Genomic DNA, 23,380 nt, shown 5'->3' with positions numbered 1-23,380 from the left:
ACACTGACCCACTGATACCTACACTGACCCCCTGACACAAACACTGACCCCCGACACATACACTGACCCCCCTGACACCTACACTGACCCCCAACACCTACACTGACCTCCCCTGACACCTACACTGACCCCCCGACACATACACTGACCCCCCGACACATACACTGACCCCCCGATACCTACACTGGCCCCCGACACATACACTGACCCCCCTGACACCTACACTGAACCCCCTGACATCTACACTGAACCCCCTGACATCTACACTGACCCCCCAACACCTACACTGACCCCCCAACACCTACACTGACCCCCCGACACCTACACTGACCCCCGACACATACACTGACCCCGCCAACACCTACACAGACCCCCCTGACACCTACACTGACCCCCTGATACCTACACTGACCCCCTGATACCTACACTGACCCCCTGATACCTACACTGACCCCCTGATACCTACACTGACCGCCTGATACCTACACTGACCCCCCGACACCTACACTGAACCCCCTGACATCTACACTGACCCCCCAACACCTACACTGACCCCCCAACACCTACACTGACCCCCCTGACATCTACACTGACCCCCCCGACACCTACACTGAACCCCCCTGACACCTACACTGACCCCACCGACACCTACACTGATCACCCTGACACCTACACTGACCCCCCCACACATACACTGACCCCCCCAACACCTACACTGACCCCCCCAACACCTACACTGCCCCTCCGACACCTACACTGAACCCGCCGACACCTACACTGAACCCGCCGACACCTACACTGACCCCGCTGACACCTACACTGACCCTCTGATACCTACACTGACCCCCCGACACAAACACTGACCCCCCAACACATACACTGACCCCCCTGACACCTACACTGACCCCCCTGACATCTACACTGACCCCCAACACCTACACTGACCCCCCCCAACACCTACACTGACACCCTGACACCTACACTGACCCCCCTGACACACTGACCCCCCTGACATCTACACTGACCCCCGACACATACACTGACTCCACCGACACCTACACTGACCCCCCAACACCTACACTGACCGACACATACACTGACCCCTCCGACACCTACACTGACCCCCCTGACATCTACACTGACCCCCCAACACCTACACTGACCCCCTTGGCACACTGACCCCCCCCCCCCCTGACACCTACACTGACCCCCCGACACCTACGCAGACCCCTCCTGACACACTGACCCCCCTGACATCTACACTGACCCCCCTGACACCTACACTGACCCCCGACACATACACTGACTCCACTGACACATACACTGACCCCCCCAACACCTACACTGACCGACACATACACTGACCCCCCCGACACATACACCGACCCCCCGACACCTACACTGACCCCCCGACACCTACACTGACCCCCGACACATACACTGACCCTGCCGACACCTACACAGACCCCCCTGACACCTACACTGAACCCCCTGACATCTACACTGACCCCCCCAACACCTACACTGACCCCCCCTGACACCTACACTGACCCCCGACACCTACGCAGACCCCTCCTGACACCTACACTGACCCCCCTGACATCTACACTGACCTCCCTGACACCTACACTGACCCCCGACACATACACTGACTCCACCGACACATACACTGACCCCCCCAACACCTACACTGACCGACACATACACTGACCCCCCCGACACATACACCGACCCCCCCAACACCTACACTGACCCCCCGACACATACACTGACCCTGCCGACACCTACACAGACCCCCCTGACACCTACACTGACCCCCTGATACCTACACTGACCCCCTGACACAAACACTGACCCCCCGACACGTACACTGACCCCCCTGACACCTACACAGACCTCCCTGACATCTACACTGACCCCCCCAACACCTACACTGACCCCCCAACACCTACACTGACCCCCCAACACCTACACTGACCCCCCCTGACATCTACACTGACCCCCCCTGACACCTATACTGACCCCCCGACACCTACACAGACCCCCCTGACACACTGACCCTCCCTGACGTCTACACTGACCCCCGACACATACACTGACCCCACCGACACTGACCCCCCAACACCTATGCTGACCCCCTGACACATACACTGATCCCTGACACCTACACTGCCACCCCTGACACCTACACTGACCCCCTGACACCTACACTGACCCCCAACAAATACACTGACCCCCAACAAATACACTGACCCCCTAACACATACACTGACCCCCCGACACCTACACTGACCCCCTGACACATACACTGACCCCCCCGAGATATACAAAGACCCCCGGACACATACACTGACCCCCCGACACATACAATGACCCCTCAACACATACACTGACCCCCTCGACACCTACACTGACCCCCTTGACACATAAACAGACCCCCCCAATGCATACACTGACCCACAACATATAAACTGATCCCCCGACACCTACACTGACCCCCTGACACCTACACTGAACCCCGACAAATACACTGATCCCCTAAGACCTGCACTGACCCCCTAACACATACACTGACCCCCCACACCTATACTGACCCCCCCAACACATACACTTACCCCCTGACACATTCACTGACCCCGACACCTACACTGACCCCCAGACACATACAAAGACCCCCTAACACCTACACTGACCCCCCGACACAGGCAATGACCCCCTGACATATACACTGACCCCCGACACATACACTGACCCCCAACCAATATACTGACCCCCTAACACCTGCACTGACCCCCTAACACATACACTGATCCCCAACACCTACACTGACCCCTGACACCTACATTGACCCCCCGACACATACAATGACCCCCCAACACCTACACTGACCCCCCCGACACCTACACTGACCCCCTGACACCTACACTGACCCCTTGACACTTACACAGACCCCCCTAATGCATACACTGACCCCCTGACATATAAACTGACCCTCTAACACATACACTGATCCCTGACAAATACACTGACCCCCCGACACCTATACTGACCCCCCAACACATACACTGACCCCCTGACACATACAAAGACCCCCCGACACCTACATTGACCCCCCGACACATACATTGACCCCCTGACACATACACTGACCCCCCGGACACCTACACTGACCCCCCTGATACCTACACTGACCCCCGATACCTACACAGACCCCCCTGCCACATTGACCCCCCTGACACCTACATTGACCCCCCGACACATACACTGACCCCACCGACACATACACTGACCCCAACGACACATACACTGACCCCAACGACACATACACTGACCCCCCCCGACACCTACACTGACCCCACCGACACATACACTGACCCCCCGACACCTACACTGACCCCCCCGACACCTACACTGACCCCCTGACACACTCACCCCCCGACACCTACACTGACCCCCCGACACCTACACTGATCCCCCGACACCTATACTGACCCCCCTGACATCTACACTGACCCCCCGACACCTACACTGACCCCCGACACCTACACTGACCCCCCCAATACCTACACAGACCCCCCGAAACCTACACTGACCCCCCGACACCTACACTGACCCCCCTACACATACACTGACGCCCCCGACACCTACACTGACCCCCTGACACCTACACTGACCCCCCGACACCTACACTGACCCCCCGACACCTACACTGATCCCCCGACACCTATACTGACCCCCCCGACATCTACACTGACCCCCCAACACCTACACTGACCCCCAATACCTACACAGACCCCCCGAAACCTACACTGACCCCCCGACACCTACACTGACCCCCCGACACCTACACTGACCCCCCTGACACATACACTGACCCCACCGACACATACACTGACCCCCCTGACACCTACACTGACCCCCCGACACCTACACTGACCCCCCTGACATCCACACTGACTCCCCCGACACCTAGACTGACCCCCCACACCTATACTGACCCCCAACACATACACTGACCCCCCTGACACCTACACAGACCCCCCGAAACCTACACAGACCCCCCTGACACCTACACTGACCTCCCGACACCTTCACTGACCCCCCCTGACATCTACACTGACCCCCCCCGACACATACACTGACCCCACCGAAACCTACACTGACCCCCTGACACATACACTGACCCCACCGACGCATACACTAACCCCACCTCCAGCACAATATACACTAACCAATTTCTAGTTTTCCCATCTCCCATCAGGCCATTACCATGTCTGGAAGGCCAGCAAGGAGAGGCAGACAGGCGCGAGCTGATAAAAGATGGCAAGCAGGCTCTGTGTCTAGAGACAACAGTGCTGGTCGTGGACGCGGTGCATCGTCATCATCAGCACGTGGCCATGTTGAGCCGCAACATGCCGAAGACTTGGTAGAGTGGATGACCAAGCCCTCTTCATCTTCCTCATCCTCTCTCACCCAGGCTCAGGGTACTAGCAAAGCAGCTGCCAACGCATCGTCTTCCCTCCTCTCAATGTCATCATCAGTGACTCCTTCCCTAGACCCACCACGTCCTGAGGAGTCTCCTGAACTCTTTGAGCACAGTCTTTAGTATATGCTCCAAGAGGATGCCCAGTGTTTTGTAGGCTCTGATGATGATACTCAGCTAGAGGAAGGCAGTAGCGTGAGCACAGAGAGAGGGGAAGCTCAAGAAGGACAGCAATCTGGCAGTCATGTTTCACAAGCTGCAGCATACTGCCAGGTTTGCTCCAGTGATGAAGAGGGAGGGGATGATGAGGGCACTGACTCCATGTGGGTGCCTGGTAGGAGGGAGGAGGAGGCACATGTCCAATGAGGCAGGATGCCCTCCGAGGGCCAGCTTAGGGGCAGCACACCGACTGAATCATACCGCAGAGCTCTGCCTGTGCAGGGCGCTGCCTCTGCACGTTATTCTAAAAGTTCTTTGGTGTGGGCCTTTTTTGAGACGAGTGCATCAGATCGCATCGCTGCTATTTGCAACATATGTCTCAAGCATATCTCACGTGGCCAAAACATCAGCCGCTTGGGCACCACATGCTTGATAAGACATACAGTGGTGTGAAAAAGTGTTTGCCCCCTTCCTCATTTCCTGTTCCTTTGCATGTTTGTCACACTTAAGTGTTTCGGAACATCAAACCAATTTAAACAATAGTCAAGGACAACACAAGTAAACACAAAATGCAATTTGTAAATGAAGGTGTTTATTATTAAAGGTGAAAAAAAATCCAAACCATCATGGCCCTGTGTGAAAAAGTGATTGCCCCCCTTGTTAAAACATACTATAACTGTGGTTGTCCACACCTGAGTTCAATTTCTCTAGCCACACCCAGGCCTGATTATTGCCACACCTGTTCACAATCAAGGCATCACTTAAATAGGAGCTGCTTGACACAGTAAGGTCCACCAGAAGATCCTTTAAAAGCTACACATCATGCCGAGACCCAAAGAAATTCAGGAACAATTGAGAAAGAAAGTAATTGAGATCTATCAGTCTGGAAAGGGTTATAAAGCCATTTCCAAAGCTTTGGGAATCCAGCGAACCACAGTGAGAGCCATTATCCACAAATGGCGAAGACATGGAACAGTGGTGAACCTTCCCAGGAGTGGCCGGCCGCCCAAAATTACCCCAAGAGCGCAGCGACGACTCATCCAAGAGGTCACAAAAGACCCCACAACAACGTCCAAGGAACTGCAGGCCTCACTTACCTCAGTTAAGGTCAGCGTTCATGCCTCCACCATCAGGAAAAGACTGGGCAAAAATGGCCTGCATGGCAGAGTTCCAAGGAGAAAACCACTGCTGAGCAAAAAGAACATCAAAGCTTGTCTCAATTTCTCCACAACACATCTTGATGATCCCCAAGACTTTTGGGACAACATTCTGTGGACCGATGAGACAAAAGTGGAACTCTTTGGAAGGTGTGTGTCCAAGTATATCTGGCGTAGAAGGAACACTGCATTTCATACAAAGAACATTATACCAACAGTAAAATATGGTGGTGGTAGTGTGATGGTCTGGGGCTGTTTTGCTGCTTCAGGACCTGGAAGACTTGCCGTGATAAAAGGAACTATGAATTCTGCTGTCTACCAAGAGATCCTGAAGGAGAATGTCCGACCATCTGTTCGTGTACTCAAGCTGAAACGAACTTGGGTTCTGCAGCAGGACAATGATCCTAAACACACCAGCAAGTCCACCACCGAATGGCTGAAGAAAAACAAAATGAAGACTTTGGAGTGGCCTAGCCAAAGTCCTGACCTGAATCCTATTGAGATGTTGTGGTATGACCTTAAAAAGGCTGTTCATGCTCGAAAACCCTCTAATGTAACTGAATTAGGACAATTCTGCAAAGATGAGTGGGCCAAAATTCCTCCAGGACGCTGTAAAAGCCTCATTGCACGTTATCGCAAACGCTTGGTTGCAGTTGTTGCTGCTAAGGGTGGCCCAACCAGTTATTAGGTTTAGGGGGCAATCACTTTTTCACACAGGGCCATGATGGTTTGGATTTTTTTTCACCTTTAATAATAAACACCTTCATTTACAAATTGCATTTTGTGTTTACTTGTGTTGTCCTTGACTATTGTTTAAATTGGTTTGATGTTCCGAAACACTTAAGTGTGACAAACATGCAAAGGAACAGGAAATGAGGAAGGGGGCAAACACTTTTTCACACCACTGTATGTTGACCTGCCATGCAGCTCGTTGGCAAGCGTACCTAAAAGACCCACACCAAAGAACAAAGTGGACCTCTCCTTGCTCCTCATCAGCTGGAATCTCCAACCCCACTAGACCTTCAGTCCTCTCTGAAACCTGCTCTGAGAGGAATGAAGGTGTAGAATTAGGTGTGTCACAGCCAAGTGCTTCCGGGCACTCTGCTAGCAGTACACCCACGTCCGATTATAGCAGGCAAATGTCCCTGCCCCAGCTGCTGGACCGCCGAAAGAAGTTCACTCCCAGCCATCCACATGCCCAGCGGTTGAATGCTAGTTGGCTAAATTGCTAGCACTTCAACTGCTGCCTTTTCAGTTGGTAGACTCTGCCCCCTTCTGTGAGTTTGTACAATGTGCGGTTCCCCAGTGGCAGGTCCCCAAATGCCCCTTTTTCTCACGGAAGGCGATTCCGGCTCTCTACCGGCATGTGGAATGCAATGTCCTTGCCTCGCTGGACAGGGTGGTCAGCGGTAAGGTGCATATTACCGCTTACTCATGGTCCAGCAGGCATGGACAGGGACGTTACCTGTCTTTCACGGCCCATTGGGTCACTCTTCTGGCAGCTGGGAAGGATGCAGGACAAGGTGCAGTAGTGTTGGAGGTTGTTCCGCCACCACGCCTCCAAAATGCTACTATTGGTTGTGACACACTTCTCTCCTCCACCCCCTCCTCTTCTTCTTCCTCCATGGCCTCGTCCAGTGCTTTGTCCTCAGAACCAGCGGTGCTCCGTAGGCGTTCCAGGGGCTACGCAAGTATGCAGGCAAAACAATGCCATGCCGTGCTTGCGCTGGTTTGTTTGGGGGACAGGAGCCACACTGGGGCAGATGTTTTGTCAGCTCTGCAGGGGCAGGCCGAGAGGTGGTTGACGCCACGCCAGCTTAAGCCAGGAATGGTGGTTTGCGACAATGGCACCAACCTCCTCTCCACCCTCCGACAGGGACAACTGACCCATGTGCCCTGTGTGGCTCACGTCCTTAACCTGGTGGTGCAGCTGTTCTTGGGCAGGTACCCAGGCTTACAGGATGTCCTGAAGCAGGCCAGGAAAGTCTGTGTGCATTTCTGCCGATCATTTAATGCCTGTGCTTGGCTGGCTGAGCTCCAAAAGGAGTTGAACCTGCCCAAGAACCGCCTTATATGCGACATGCCCACCAGGTGGAACTCAACGTTGGCCATGCTGCAGCGGCTGCACACGCAGCAGAGGGCCATCAATGAGTACCTATGCGACTACGGCACCAGGACAGGGTCAGGGGAGCTCAGTTTTTTCTCAACACGCCAGTGGGGCATGATCAGGGATGCATGCACTGTCCTGTCACCGTTTGAGGAGGCCACAAGGATGGTGAGTAGTAACAGTGCATGCATCAGTGACACTGTACCTCTTGTCCACCTCTTGGAGCATACGCTGCGTGGAATAATGGACAGGGCACTTGAGGCAGAACAGAGGCAGGAAGAGGACGACTTCCTTGCCTCTCAAGGTCCCCTTTATCCAGACAGTGTTCCTGCTGTGCCACCCATCACACAGGAAGAGGATGAGGAGGAGGAGGAGGATGATTGTGTCAGCATGGAGGTGGAGGCTGGCACTCAGCATCAGCAGCAGCAGCAGTCTTGTAGGGATGATTTACAGTCCCAAGAAACCCGTGGACTTGTACGTGGCTGGGAGGAGGTAGCTGCGGATCATGTTGTCCTTAGTGACCAAGAGGACTCCGGACCGAATGCCTCAGCTAACCTACGCTGCATGGCCTCCCTGATCCTGCAAAGCCTGCGGAAGGATCCTCGTATTCTTCGGATCAAGGATAGGGACCATTACTGGCTGGCCACTCTCCTTGATCCACGGTACAAGGGTAAGGTTGCCGACCTTATCTTGCCGTCACAGAGGGAGCAGAGGATGAGACATCTCCGGGAGGCCTTGCAGAAAGGTCTGTGCAACGCGTTCCCAGAGACTGGGAGGTTACAAACTCCTAGTCCTGGACAACGTGTTGCTGAGGCATCGGTCAGAAGGAGCGGTGGAGAAGGTGGCCGTCTGACCGATGCGTTCAGACAATGTTTTAGTCCGCAGCCCCAAGGTATGATCGGTTCCAGCAACCATCGCCAGCGTCTGATTTACATGGTGCAGGAAAACCTACTGGCAAGATCAGACTTAGACACCTTCCCCACCGAAAATCCTCTGACTTACTGGGTCTTGAGGATGGATCACTGGCCAGAGCTTGCACAGTATGCAATTGAGCTACAGGCCTGTCCTTCATCCAGCTTTCTTTCGGAACGCACCTTCAGTTCTGCTGGTGGCTTTGTTACTGATCACAGGGTGCGCCTGTCCACCGACTCAGTTGATCGACTGATCTTCATCAAGATGAATCAGTCTTGGATCACCCACAGCTACCAAGCACCTGAAGCTGATGTAACCAAATATTTTTTTTTTTAAATATCACATCCCTTCAAGACTGCCTATGCTGATGCTGAGTGACTGTCCTGTTATGTTGATTGTCTATTCTCTTCCTCCTCCGCTGATATGTTGGAAGAACAATTTTGGTTCTGGGTGATGCCACCAGCCCAATTTTTCAGCCCCTGTTTAATAGGGGCATTTAATTACAATTTTTGATGCAATGTTTTGCAGCAGGGCTCATTCCTGCACCACAACTAGAGTATATGGGAGAGGTTGTAGTGTCGTGGCACCAGCACCAGTGCCTAAGGCCTAATTTTTCAGCCCCTGTTTTAAAGGGGCGTTTTAATTACAATTTTTGATGCAATGCTTTGTAGCAGGGCTCATTCCTGCACCACAACTAGAGTATATGGGAGAGGTTGCAGTGTCGTGGCACCAGCACCAGTGCCTAAGGCCCAATTTTTCAGCCCTTGTTTAACAGGGGCGTTTAATTACAATTTTATGATGCAATTCTTTGTAGCAGGGCTCATTCCTGCACCACAAGTGTAAGGCTGACCGCAGGTTAAGCCTGTATTTGTAGGAGGAGTCAGGCTGCATAAAGCCTGCCCTCCTCTGCCTCCTCCTCATGGACATTGGGTCCGGCTCCACGAGAGGACATCTGCTCGTTTCTCCCTCCCCTGGCATGTTGCCGGTGGAGGGGGAGGTTCGTCTGCTCGGCTCCGGTCTCTTGGAGGGAGCCGCTTCTCCCGCCCGCCTCCTTCTCCCGGTGCTTCGGCCGGGGGGAGGTTAGGTTGCCTGCTTCTCCTGCCCCCCTCCTCCCGGTGTGTCTACCGGGGGAGGAGGGAGGATTTGATCGCCCTGCTTCTGCCGGGGGGAGGGGGGGTTAGTCCGCCTGGGGGCTGCGGGGGAGCGGCTTCTCCCGCCCCCTTCCTCCCGGTGTGTCTACCGGGGAAGGGGGAGGATTCGATCGCCCTGCTTATGCCGGGGGGGGGGTTAGTCCGCCTGGCATTGTTGATCACCTCTCCCCTACAGCTGCCCGTTTACTGACAGAAGGCATCCTGTCTGAGTACAAATGTGAGATTATGCTTGCCGGATGGGTGTTTGTGTTGTGTTCTGAAGCCCAGCTTGGGCCACTGCTATCCATTCAGACCACCACTGTTGGGTAACAGGGCTTAACTCCACTCTAGTTAGAGCCTGCATCCTTCTAAATGCATTCCTTCTCTCACTTAAAGGCGTTACACTGAATGCTGCGAAACTTTGAATTTTGAAACTATGTGCTTGCCTATTTACTCCTGTGTGGTCACGTGATCCCATAGCTCCTGCTCCCCTGTGTCAGTGAGTTGCAGGGTAGAGGAAGGAGCGCCAACAATGGCTAGGCTGTGGGAGCTTATAGGTTACATCACCACTCTTGGAATGCTGATGTTTCTGCCAGACAGTCAGTCAGTCTCATTTTCAGACTGCAGCATCATCCACATCTGCTGTTCCTCTCCCCCTCTCCCCCTCCTGAGCTCCACGTGGTGGGTCCCCCCCCTCCTGAGCTCCACGTGGTGGGTCTCCCCCCTCCTGAGCTTCACGTGGTGGGTCTCCCTTCCCCCCTGAGCTCCACGTGGCGTGCCTCCTCCCTCCTGAGCTCCACGTGGCGTGCCTTCCCCCCGCCTGAGCTCCATGTGGCGTGCTTCCCCCTGCCTGAGCTCCACGTGGCGTGCTTCCCCCCTGCCTGAGCTCCACGTGGCGTGCCTCCCCCCCGCCTGAGCTCCACGTGGCGTGCCTCCCCCCCGCCTGAGCTCCACGGGGCCTGCGCTGGGTGGGGGGGGTGTTCGCCCGCTGCTTCTTCCGGTGCCGCCTGCCCACATGGGGTTATGCCATCCGACATTTTGGGGATAGCCATGCTCACGCCGGGGAATAAAAGGGGGGGCGTCTATCCTCTGTCTCTCTCCCAAGTACTCCGGCTCTGAGTTCATGGATATATATCACAATATAGATTTCCAGGGTATCATGCAAACAGCTTGCGCCATAATAATATATTTAGTATATGGGACTGTATATAGGAAATCTGTAGCAATAATTAAGAAGAGAAAACTATAACATAAATGTAAACCGGGAAAAAAAAAAAAAGGATTATTGTACATAGACAACAAAGGTTTTGCTTCCTGAACACAACATTGGTTGTATCTTGTCATCTCTCTCAGGGGCTGTCCGGGGCAGGGTTTTGTTGTATGGGGTGAACTGGGCTAGGGTCGCCTGCTGGGGCCCGTCGGCAGTGTGCGTGTGGCCAATTCAATCTTGAGCTGCAGTCAGTGCTCATATGTGACCATGCATGGTGTAGTTACTTGCAGTATGGGGTTTTGGTCAGGGAATCATTCAGAGAAATACCTGTGTAATGGTACGTTTTCCATGGGGGGCAGGGTTCCAGGTAGGTATGGTCTCATTCAGTTACCGTTTCTCATGCAATTTACATTTCCTGTGCAATTCATAGTTTCTCATGCGATTTACGGTTTCTCATGCAGTTTACAGTTTTTCTCATGCAAATTACGGTCTCATGCAATTTTCGTTGTCTGCGATTTACGGCTTTATGCAAATTATATTTTTATGCAATTCATGGTTCTTGTATGTCTCATATAGTTGACGGTTCATGCAACTACAGTTTCTCGTGCTTTTTATGGTTTCATGCAATTTACGGTTCTTGCGCATTTACAGTTTTCTGCATTTTATGGTTTCTTACACAGGTTACAGTTTCTGCAATTTGCGTTTCTCATGCAATCTGCATGGCTCATGCGTTTGGCATTGCTCATGCGTTTTGCTTTTCTCAGACAGTCAACGTTTTTACACATTTACGGTTCTTATATGGTTTCATGGAATTTTTGGTTGTCAGGTTTTACCTTTTCACATGCAATTTGCGTGTCTGATGGATTTTCCGTATCTGATGCAATTTACGTGTCTGTTGTGTTTACGCGTGTGATGCAATTTATGTGTCTTTTGTGTTTACGTGTGTGATGCAATTTACGTGTCTGTGGTATTTATGTGTCTGATGCGATTTTACGTGTCTCAGGCAACTTTTATGTTTTTGTTTTCTTATGTTTCCCGTGTTTTCTTACGTTTCCCGTGTTTTCTTACGTTTCCCGTGTTCTCTTACGTTTCCTATGTCTCTTACGTGTTTTTCACATGTTTCTTACGTTTTTACCATGTTTCTTATTTTTTTATGTTTTCCTTGTGTCGCACGTTTCATGTTATTGCCCTTCATTCGCTGCATTTCCATTAGCTGGCACTTACATTCAGGATCTGTCACGTCTACAGGTCCATACGGGCTGAGGTTTCGTTGTTAATTGATTGTTGTCCTACAATCTTCTCGCCTGTAGTCCACTCATCATACGTATACATTCACCATTACACCTTTTACTACTACCCACCACGGTCTGTGGGTACCATAGCCCTGAGTGTTCGTTTTAATTACCTGTCTTGGTACCTCAGGTTGCTCGGGCTTACTTCTGCATTCATTAGGGTGGTGTCATCAGTCTCACATTCATGCGCTGTTGGTCCTATCATTTTGGCATCCATGTCCTTACACTTTAAGTCCTACGTCCTTTACTTATCAGGTACCAGGGGGTTTGTTGTGTCACAGGCGGGTTGTTGTTAGGTTTTCTGGTTGTCACACACAGTTGGGTTGTCCGTGTTCTTCCACCGCGTGTTACCCATCACGCCTATGGGTTCGACAGATTGAGGTGGTCGTTTGGTGGTCGGCGGTTGGCGACAAGTCTTCTCATCTGTTCTTACACCACTCACTTTTTGTTCTTACTCACATTTCTCTTGCAGTTTAGTTCTCATACACTTTGTCCTCATGCAACTTTCGTTTCTCATGCAACTTACGTTTCTCATGCAACTTTTGTTTCTCATGCAATTTACGTTTTCTCATGCAATGTCACGCTTCTCTTGCTTTTCAGGTTTTCTCTCGCTTTCCAGGTTTTCTCTCGTTTGCCTGGGTTTTCTCTTGTGTACCCCCCAGGGTTTTCTCTTGTGTACCCCCCAGGGTTTTCTCTCGTGTACCCCCCAGGGTTTTCTCTTGTGGTTTAATCGATTCGCGTTTCTCGTGCAACCTGCATTTCCTAGGCAGGTTGTGTTTTCTAGCAGCCTCGGTTCTTATGCCGCTCACGGTAATCAGATCACGCTACTCATTTTTCTCATTCAGTCACGTTTCCTTATCGCAGGTTTCGTTCTTGTCGCAGGTATTCTTTGTCTGATCAAGGTTCTCTCGCTAGTTGTGTTCCTGATCAGTTGGGTGCCATTCCTTACTATCTTTAAATTTCCTAGCTGCATCCGGCCAGGAGTTGCGCTGGGGTGTAGAACGATTGGTTAGACAGCCTTTCGCTGATCCGCAGCTTCTACTGGCTCAGGGGCTTTCGTGGGTCCCGGGGCCTGGGCCAGTATCTGTAGGCTCGGGTCTCAGGAGCAGGTTCCAGTTGTGGTAGATTGGTTTTCCATTTGGCTGGCACTGCAGCCTTGATCATTGGGTTTTGTTTTAAATTCCAGGAAAGCCTGTGACACTGTTGGCAGGTTTCCAGGTTAGGTTTCCAGTCCTGATGGTTAAACATCTAGTTCCTTTTTGCTTTTCTGTTTTGTTTTGTTTTGTTTTTGTTTCCTTTTTGACTCCTCCAGCTTGTATCAGCCCTCAGCACTTTCTGGAGCGTATCAAGTTAAGTCTCAGCATTTCATGCTGAATGATCCGTCAGGTTGTTTTATTTTTCTGCACTTTCGTTTGAAGCCATCCAGGGTTCCAGAGGTGTGGACTCCCTGCTGTGCCCAGCTGACTTTCCATTGTGGGTTTTATTTTATGACGTTCACGTACTCTCAGGTCTCCTTTTGTGTTGGTCACCAGGTTGGGGCTCAAGGGGGTGCTATAGCTGGCTTTGTGGTTCCTAAAGCCAGAGGAGTGGTACTTCTGGCCCAGGGTCTCACTTACTTTAGCCAATCTACTAGTTGGCACCCCAGACTTTTCTGTTACATCTGCATGCTTGCGGGACGTGGCTTTCAGAACGGCACTGTTGTCAGGTCCCTGGAGCCTGGCAAGGTGTGGTGCTTGGTGTTGGGTAAAGCAAGCGTGTGTGTGTTACATTTGTCTAATGCTGGGTTGGTCCTCTACTGCCTTTCCTAGCGCTTCCTTCTCTGCGGCTGAATACATAACTCATTTGCTGCCACCCCAGGTTAGACTGACCAGGTTAGACTGACAAATAGACTGACCCCCTAACACCTCCACTGACCCCCTAACACATACACTGACCCCCCCGACACCTACACTGACCCCCCCAACACATACACTGACCCCCTGACACATACAAAGACCCCCCCGACACCTACAATGACCCCCGACACATACATTGACCCCCTGACACGTACACTGACCCCCCGACACATACACTGACCCCCTGACACATACACTCACCCCCCGACACCTACACTCACCCCCCGACACCTACACTCACCCCCTGACACATACACTCACCCTCGACACCTACACTGACCCCGACACCTACACTGACCCCCGACACATACACTGACCCCCCCGACACATACACTGACCCCCCGACAGATACACTGCCCCCCTGACACATACACTGACCCCCCGACACATACACTGACCCCCTGACACCTACACTCACCCCCCGATACCTACACTCACCCCCTTGACACATACACTGACCCCCCTGACACATACACTGACCCCCAACAAATACACTGACCCCCTAACACCTGCACTGACCCCCTAACACCTGCACTGACCCCCTAACACATACACTGATCCCCCGACACCTACACTGACCCCCCCAACACATACACTGACCCCCTGACACCTACACTGACCCCCGAGACATACACTGACCCCCCAACACATACACTGACCCCCCGACACATACAATGACCCCACGACACATACAATGACCCCCTCGACACATAGACTGACCCCCTAACACCTCCACTGACCCCCTAACACATACACTGACCCCCCCGACACCTACACTGACCCCCCAACACATACACTGACCCCCTGACACATACAAAGACCCCCCGACACCTACATTGACCCCCGACACCTACATTGACCCCCCGACACATACAATGGCCCCCCTAACACATAATATGACCCCCCGACACATACAATGACCCCCGACACATACATTGACCCCCTGACACGTACACTGACCCCCAACACATACACTGACCCCCTGACACATACACCCCCCGACACCTACACTCACCCCCTGACACATACACTCACTCCCCCGACACCTAAGCTCACCCCCGACACCTACACTCACCCCCCTGACACTTACACTGACCCCCCGAGACATACAAAGACCCCCCGACACATACACTGACCCCCTGACACCTACACTGACCCCCGACACATACAATGACCCCTCGACACATAAAATGACCCCTGCACTGACCCCCGACACATACAATGACCCCGACACCTACACTGACCCCCCCCGACACCTACACTGACCCCCTGACACCTACACTGATCCCCTTGACACATACACAGACCCCCCTAATGCATACACTGACCTCCCTGACATATAAACTGACCCCCTAACACATACACTGACCCCCGACAAATATACTTACCCCCTAACACATACACTGACCCCCTGACACCTACACTGACCCCCACACACATACACTGACCCCTGACACCTACACTGACCCCCAGATACATACAAAGACCCCCGACACCTACACTAACCGCCCCGACACATACACTGACCCCCTGACACCTACACTGACCCACTGACACATACACTGACCCCCCGACACATACACTGACCCCCGACACCTACACTGACCCCCTGATACCTACACTGACCCCCTTGACACATACACAGACCCCCCTAATGCATACACTGAGCCCCTGACATATAAACTGACCACCCTGACACCTGCACTGACCCCCTTAACACATACACTGACCCCCGACAAATACACTGACCCCCTAACACATACACTGACCCCTTAACACATACACTGACCCCCAACACCTACACTGACCCCCAACACCTACACTGACCCCCTGATACCTACACTGACCCCCTTGACACATACACTGACCCTCCTGACATATAGACTTACCCCCCTAACACATACACTGACCCCCGACAAATACACTGACCCCCTAACACCTGCACTGACCCCCCAACACATACACTGCACCCCCAACACATACACTGACCCCCACAACACATACACTGACCCCCGACACATACACTGACCCCCTGACACCTACACTGACCCCCTGACACATACACTGACCCAACCGACACCTACACTCACCTCCCGACACCTACACTCACCCCCGACACATACACTGAACCCCAACACATACAATGACTCCCCGACACATACAATGACCCCCGATGTCTACACAGACCCCCCTGACACATACACAGACCCCCGACACCTACACAGACCCCCCTGACACATTCACTGACCCCCCCGACAGGTGACCTCTTGACACTCCTGCAGCTCATCCCTACCTGTGTAGTGTAGCCATTCTCATTCATGACCACTCAGGGACAGCATGCTGCACGCACTAGCTAGCCAGAAAGCCAGAATAGGAGAGCCGCTCTGCTAGCTGCCCATTTACTCAGAGCAAGCAGGGGGGCTCTCAGTGCTCGGCATGGCCGAAGTGTCATTCCCACCTCCTGGACTCAGAGGCACCTATGATGGACATCACACACCCCACGGTCCAGGTGTTCTGTCAAAAATAAAAAAAAACATGGCCATATAGCTCTGGGATGCCCTTCTGTGAGAAATACTTCCTTACAGGGACCTTCCATTGTGGTGTTCCAATGGCCACAAATTTGCGAAAGGCCTCCGAATCCATCAGTTTATATGGCAGTAGTTGGCGGGCTATCAGTTCTGACAAGCCAGCCGTCAACCATTGGGCAAGAGGGTTATCTGGCATCATAATTTTTTTACGCTCGAACACTTGGCCCACAAAAGCCTGCCTTTTTGCAGAAAACGTGAGCTTGGCGTGATGGAAGGTGGAGTTGAGGACAATTGTAAGGAGAGTTGAGAAGGAGAAGTAGAAAACGAGGCTGGACGGTGAGAGCCTGCAGTGTGGCTTTGTGGGTTCTGTTGCTCCCACTGCGCTCGGTGATGGCAGCTCATGTGCCTTCTTAAGGCGGTCGTCCCTAGGTGAGTGTTGGGCTTACCACGACTTATGCGTTGACTGCAAAGATTGCAGATGGCAACACTATTGTCAGCAGCGGACACGTTAAAAAAAGCCCACACTGCGAAGCCATGTGCCGACATCCTGGGAGCGCCAGATGTGACCGTACATGGTCGATGACTCGCTCCTGATACATTCGCATTCTGCTTTGTTCCTCCTGTGCAATCTAAGTTCTTCCTGCTTCTCCTCCCTATCAGCTGGTCCATATCTCCCTCTGAACTCCCCTCCTCTTCCTCTCGTGTGGGCACCCACGTGGCATCACTAGACACGTCATCATCAACGTCACCTTCCCCACCGCTATAAGTAGAGATCTCTGAGTGGGCAGCAACACCGGGGACCAACTTCCTCCTTGGGCTGATCTGGGTACTGTCGTCAGACTGCTGAGTGGCGGTTGTTGCTACCTCCTCTTCCTGATCCAATACCAAGAGTGACTGCTCATCAGAAATGTCTTGATATGGATCTGAAAATAATTCCTGTGACTCAAGCGGAAGGTATATGGTGGTGGTGGTGATGGTGGTGGTAGTGTCTTTGGGGGTGCACATAGCAGAGAGTGAAGAAGAGGGTGCAGATCGAGAGGATGAGGAGGGTGCAGAAGAGTAAGGCTGAGTGAGCCACTCAACCAAGTCTGGTGCGTCCTTTAAAGTAATCAAACGCACCTTCTGCAATTTGCCACTTTGGCTCAAGTCTGTTGCTCCTGCCCTACCCCTACCACCCCTGGGGAAGGGCCTGCCTCTTCCTCTGCCTTTCATTTTTTAAATGACCCTGTGACAAAAGTCTCTAGAGAAGTGCAGTATGTATGTGGAAGAAGGTATATAACACCCCGCTTCAATCTGTTGTTTTTTGGGGGCCACTAGTCTATCACACCAGTTATAATACTTTTTTTTTATTGTGTTTGTCACTCTTTGTAGTATCGCTGCTGAGCCGCTCAGCAGTCACAATGCTGCACAGTGGAAATGCACTATACTATGCTTTCTATATGTGCAATTATTTTATACGTGTATTACACAACTATATACTGCACACCAAACAGTACACCTACAGTATACCAGTCCTTACAAGGACCTTTGTGGAACTAGTAGCTAGTGATTAGCAGGCTGTACCTCAGTCCCTACACTGATAAAGGAATGCTGCAGAATAGAGCAGCAGTCAGCAGTAGTGCCCCACAACCCTTTATATTGTGGACCTATACCAGTCCTTATAAGGACCTTTGTGGAACTAGTAGCTAGTGATTAGCAGACTGTACCTCAGTCCCTACACTGATAAAGGACTGCTGCAGAATAGGGCAGCAGTCAAGTATAATATTCTTTCTATATTTGGAAGAAAGAATATTATACGTGTACAACCCTATATACTGTACTACACCTATACCATACCAGTCCTTAAAAGGACCTTTGTAGACCTAGTAGTAATAGCTAATGATTAAACTGACTGTCCCTGCTACACACAGCATCCTGTCCCTCCCTGCACTCACTAAAGACAGGCTGCTGAAATCACAAGCACAGCAGTGCACTCAACCCTATATACTGTACTACACCTATACCATACCAGTCCTTAAAAGGACTTTTGTGGACCTAATAGCTAGCGATTTGTGTCACTGCAGTCTCTCCCTGCTCCACACAGCAACTTCTCCCTATAGTGACAGAAGAAAGAATGTAAAATGGCTGCCGGATTGGGTCTATTTATAAGTTAGGGGGAGTGTCCAATTGTCCATGTGCTGAAATGTCCCAATTGGCTGTCCTGTACCCCATGATGGATGTGTCATCATGGGTCAAAGTTCTTTCACACTGTAAACACATATGTCCGCTGGGCAAACATCGGCAATAGTCTGCTGATAGGGCGAATCGCGAACACGCAAAATTCACTGCGAAGCGACCGCCGGGCGAACTGTTCGGCCATCCCTATTCCTCAGATTCCCATGTGTGGTGAAGGGAGAGAGAATAAAGGAAGACTGGATCAAGACAATATCGCTATCTATATATAGGGAACCTCATGTATGTAATAATAAGGATTGATAAACACAGAGAATGAAGCCGGGAAGGAAGAGAAAAGAGTCGCGTATTAGAGTAGAATTATTAAGCTTATTATGAGGAAAGTGAAGTGAAAAAGGAAAAGAAAACTGAAGTGTGAAAAAAAATGATAAAGAAAAGAAAAGATGAAGGGGCAAGGAGGGGAAGTGGAAGGGGGGTGATGAGATGATGAAGTGCAGTTATTTATTTAGCTTCGTTACGTGGTGAGCACTCATTCCCCTCCCCTTTCCCTTTTTTTTTCTATGGCCCCACACACTCCCCACTGGCACATTGTTAGTCACCAGTCACCCCTTTCCTGGTTTTTGCCAGTCCCTCATGCACACTGCCCGTGTGCTCTCTAGCACTTCATCATCTCATCACCCCCCTTCCACTTCCCCTCCTTGCCCCTTCATCTTTTCTTTTCTTTCTAATTTTTTTCACATTTCACTTTTGTTTTCCTTTTTCACTTCACTTTCCTCTTAATAAGCTTAATAATTCTACTCTAATACACGACTCTTTTCTCTTCCTTCCCGGCTTCGTTCTCTGTGTTTATCAATCCTTATTATTACATACATGAGGTTCCCTATATATAGATAGTGATACTGTCTTGATCCAGTCTTCCTTTATTCTCTCCCCCTTCACCACACATGGGAATCTGAGGAATTCTCTACACATGTGGTGTTGCGATACATACATCGGTGGTGGCCAATATTACAACAACAATCTTTTCTAAAATACATTTTTTGAGATCTAGTTTATTTTACACGGTTTCTTTCCTTGATTGATCTCTGCTGCAGGCGCAGTCCGGCTGTGTTCCAATCACTGGCGGTTTACGCCAAGTCGGGGGGTCCCTTTGTTAGTGTGACCTCTCGTGAGATGTGCTTCTGAATCAACACCTCTTCCAGGTTGGGATGGTCAGCTGGTGAGCAGTCTTGGGATCCCCTCACAGGAAAGAAGGCAACCTTCCCTTTTAAAGAGATCGCTATGCAGGACTAATATTTCTTCTTTAAATTTCATGCTTTGGATATAGACTCCGGGGTAACTATGTGAAATATTTGTTATGTCTGTACCTGTATTGTGTGTATTCAGTATCCGATACATGTATTTACCATGTATTTTACCCAGACTGCCCCTCTGAAGAAGACCCCATTACTGCGTTGAAACGCGTTAGGGCCTATCTACATGGCGGACCACTTTTATTATGAACATTTAAGTCTGTTTTGTATACCCATAGACTTATGTGTTATAGTACCACTGTCCTGCTGGAGCTTATATTTGAACTATTTTGTTTACACATTCTTTTAATAATACATTTTGGACTATGTATAAAATTACGACTTGACCCATAATTCTGCTGCCTAAAAATCCCACTTCTGGGGGAGCATTTTCAAATTCTTCCTTATACTTCACTCTTTAGCCACAGGAATTGCAATTTACTGGGAAGTATCACTGACACTATACAGCACTTGATATAGTATTGTACATAGCACTGTATATATGGCTGTATACCTGGAGTAGAACAATACATTGCCAACTCTCTCTCCCTCCAATACTGTCAGCTGTCCCCCACACTGGCCTCCCATACACTGAGGAAGGGCTGCTGGGACAGTTTACTTTTATAGTATGTGGGCTGCAAGTTTATCTACAACCATCACTATAGAATGTCTTGCGCTTCACCAGAGGTCAAGACAGATGATTGCAATGTATTATGGGATATTCAGCGGAGTATTTCATGATGAACATCCCAAAAGTTTGGATTTTGTCTGAGCATCCAAAATTCCGTCCACACCTAAGTTCCTGCTCAGCTTATCCTTAGTGGGGACATCACCCACACTATACCAGAGGATGGCGCCCTCAGGAGAGGGAAACCTTGTAACTGGAGATGGAAGAGCTCTGTTCTGATTGGGTGATTAGAATGTAGGGTGCTGAGCACACAACACCTGGTAATTATTTCCATTTCAGGACCATTAATCATCCCAGTATGAGGTCAGCAGGTTTCATAAAGCAGCCGTGATCTCCATCCCTTCCCCCTCATAGGGGGTTCATATACTTTTGGAAATGTTTATAGATGTGATGGCTGGTGACTCTGTCACATGGTCATGTCCTCACCCGGCCCGCTGTCATTGTCTGACCATAATCTGACCTCCTTCTATTCTCCATGTGTATGGAATGATTTAGGAGCAGCTACATCTTCATCAAGAGAAGAAGAATCTCCACATTGTAATTATTTTACAATTATATTTTATCTCCATTTCCCAGAAATTCGGTCAGGTTGGGGTCACTTCCTGTCATCCGGTGCGGTCTTTGTCCTCTACACTGGGCTCCTCATCTTTATGGTCAATGAACTGAGGAAGATGAAGAATGAGAAGAATGAGAAGAGTCGGAGTGAGAAGAGGACGAGGAGAAGAGATCCGATGGAGGTGGAGATGGAAATGGAACCAACTTACTATAATGAAGGAACATAAAGATGTAACCAGATTCATCCTGGAAGTTGTATGAGGTCACAAACACATCTACAGAAAGGAGCACCTTGCAGTACATGGTCATATCTGTGTCTCCTGATGGCCTTGTGTATTGACCACCAATAATAGTTGGAGTGTAATTAGTTATAAAGTGATATAGATGTATACAGCAGACCAAACGGAAGCATTTCCAGATAAAGTCTCCTCAATATCATCGAATCAACGTGATGTCATGTATGAAAAAGAACAGGCAAATCTAGTGCTCTCCGTTTATGCCAATTTATTAAAACAGATGAATAAAAAACAAAACAAATTTCCACTCACATTTTCAAGCACTGATCTCCAGTGCTGAGTGCAAAGCAGGAAATAACATGCATGGATCAGTGTGTCAGCTGGCGGATGACGTCACGACGCGAGTCACGTGGTCCGTACGCGTTGCGTCCCAAGGAGTAGGCGGGACTTCATCAGCGGTGACGGAATGACGTCGGACGGCCGCTTTATACCAACACACTAAATTTAAACCAATAGATAGCGGAGTTATGCGCAAGACAAGTGCCGCTAACAGCACGTATCAAACGTGACACCGGAACATACATCTGCGCTCACTCAAAACACAGAGAAAAAGAGAGAGAATATATAAAAAAAATTTTATATGCGCTACCAAAAGCTAAAATAAGATAAAAAATAAAACCAGAGAGGAGTATACATTAAGTCTGCTAATTGGCAAAGAATGTAATCCACTAGTTATTTTCGCATAAAAAATGCAAAGAAAAAAACGGGATATTGCCAAAAAAAAAAGCAGTACACAATAATAAAACTAAATGAATCTCCCGGTAAGTCAGATATGACCAACATTAAAAACTAACAAATATACTAAAATGCGGGTATATTTGTTAGTTTTTAATGTTGGTCATATCTGACTTACCGGGAGATTCATTTAGTTTTATTATTGTGTACTGCTTTTTTTTTTGGCAATATCCCGTTTTTTTCTTTGCATTTTTTATGCGAAAATAACTAGTGGATTACATTCTTTGCCAATTAGCAGACTTAATGTATACTCCTCTCTGGTTTTATTTTTTATCTTATTTTAGCTTTTGGTAGCGCATATAAAATTTTTTTTATATATTCTCTCTCTTTTTCTCTGTGTTTTGAGTGAGCGCAGATGTATGTTCCGGTGTCACGTTTGATACGTGCTGTTAGCGGCACTTGTCTTGCGCATAACTCCGCTATCTATTGGTTTAAATTTAGTGTGTTGGTATAAAGCGGCCGTCCGACGTCATTCCGTCACCGCTGATGAAGTCCCGCCTACTCCTTGGGACGCAACGCGTACGGACCACGTGACTCGCGTCGTGACGTCATCCGCCAGCTGACACACTGATCCATGCATGTTATTTCCTGCTTTGCACTCAGCACTGGAGATCAGTGCTTGAAAATGTGAGTGGAAATTTGTTTTGTTTTTTATTCATCTGTTTTAATAAATTGGCATAAACGGAGAGCACTAGATTTGCCTGTTCTTTTTCATACATGACATCACGTTGATTCGATGATATTGAGGAGACTTTATCTGGAAATGCTT

The 23,380-nt window shown here is 50.1% G+C and overlaps 1 protein-coding gene across 2 annotated transcripts in view; it reads left to right on the top strand.

Moving 5' to 3' along the window:
• LOC143981550 (uncharacterized) overlaps positions 1-21,969 on the top strand; it is a 107,525-nt gene extending 85,556 nt beyond the window's left edge. For both annotated transcript variants that reach the window (XM_077479492.1, XM_077479493.1), the window contains exon 7: positions 21,602-21,969. In XM_077479492.1, coding sequence (XP_077335618.1) covers positions 21,602-21,807 — 206 coding nt within the window. In that variant the 3' untranslated portion in view covers positions 21,808-21,969. The remainder of the gene's footprint in view (positions 1-21,601) is intronic.
• Positions 21,970-23,380: the final 1,411 nt, after the last annotated feature.

Source organism: Lithobates pipiens, unplaced genomic scaffold (genome assembly GCF_037356315.1).
Source record: "Lithobates pipiens isolate NorthernLeopardFrog02 unplaced genomic scaffold, aLitPip1_a1.2 Scaffold_16, whole genome shotgun sequence".
Classification (NCBI taxonomy): Eukaryota; Metazoa; Chordata; class Amphibia; order Anura; family Ranidae; genus Lithobates; species Lithobates pipiens.
The sequence above is the reverse complement of the archived record's forward strand: the minus strand, read 5'-3'. Positions and strand labels throughout refer to the sequence as shown.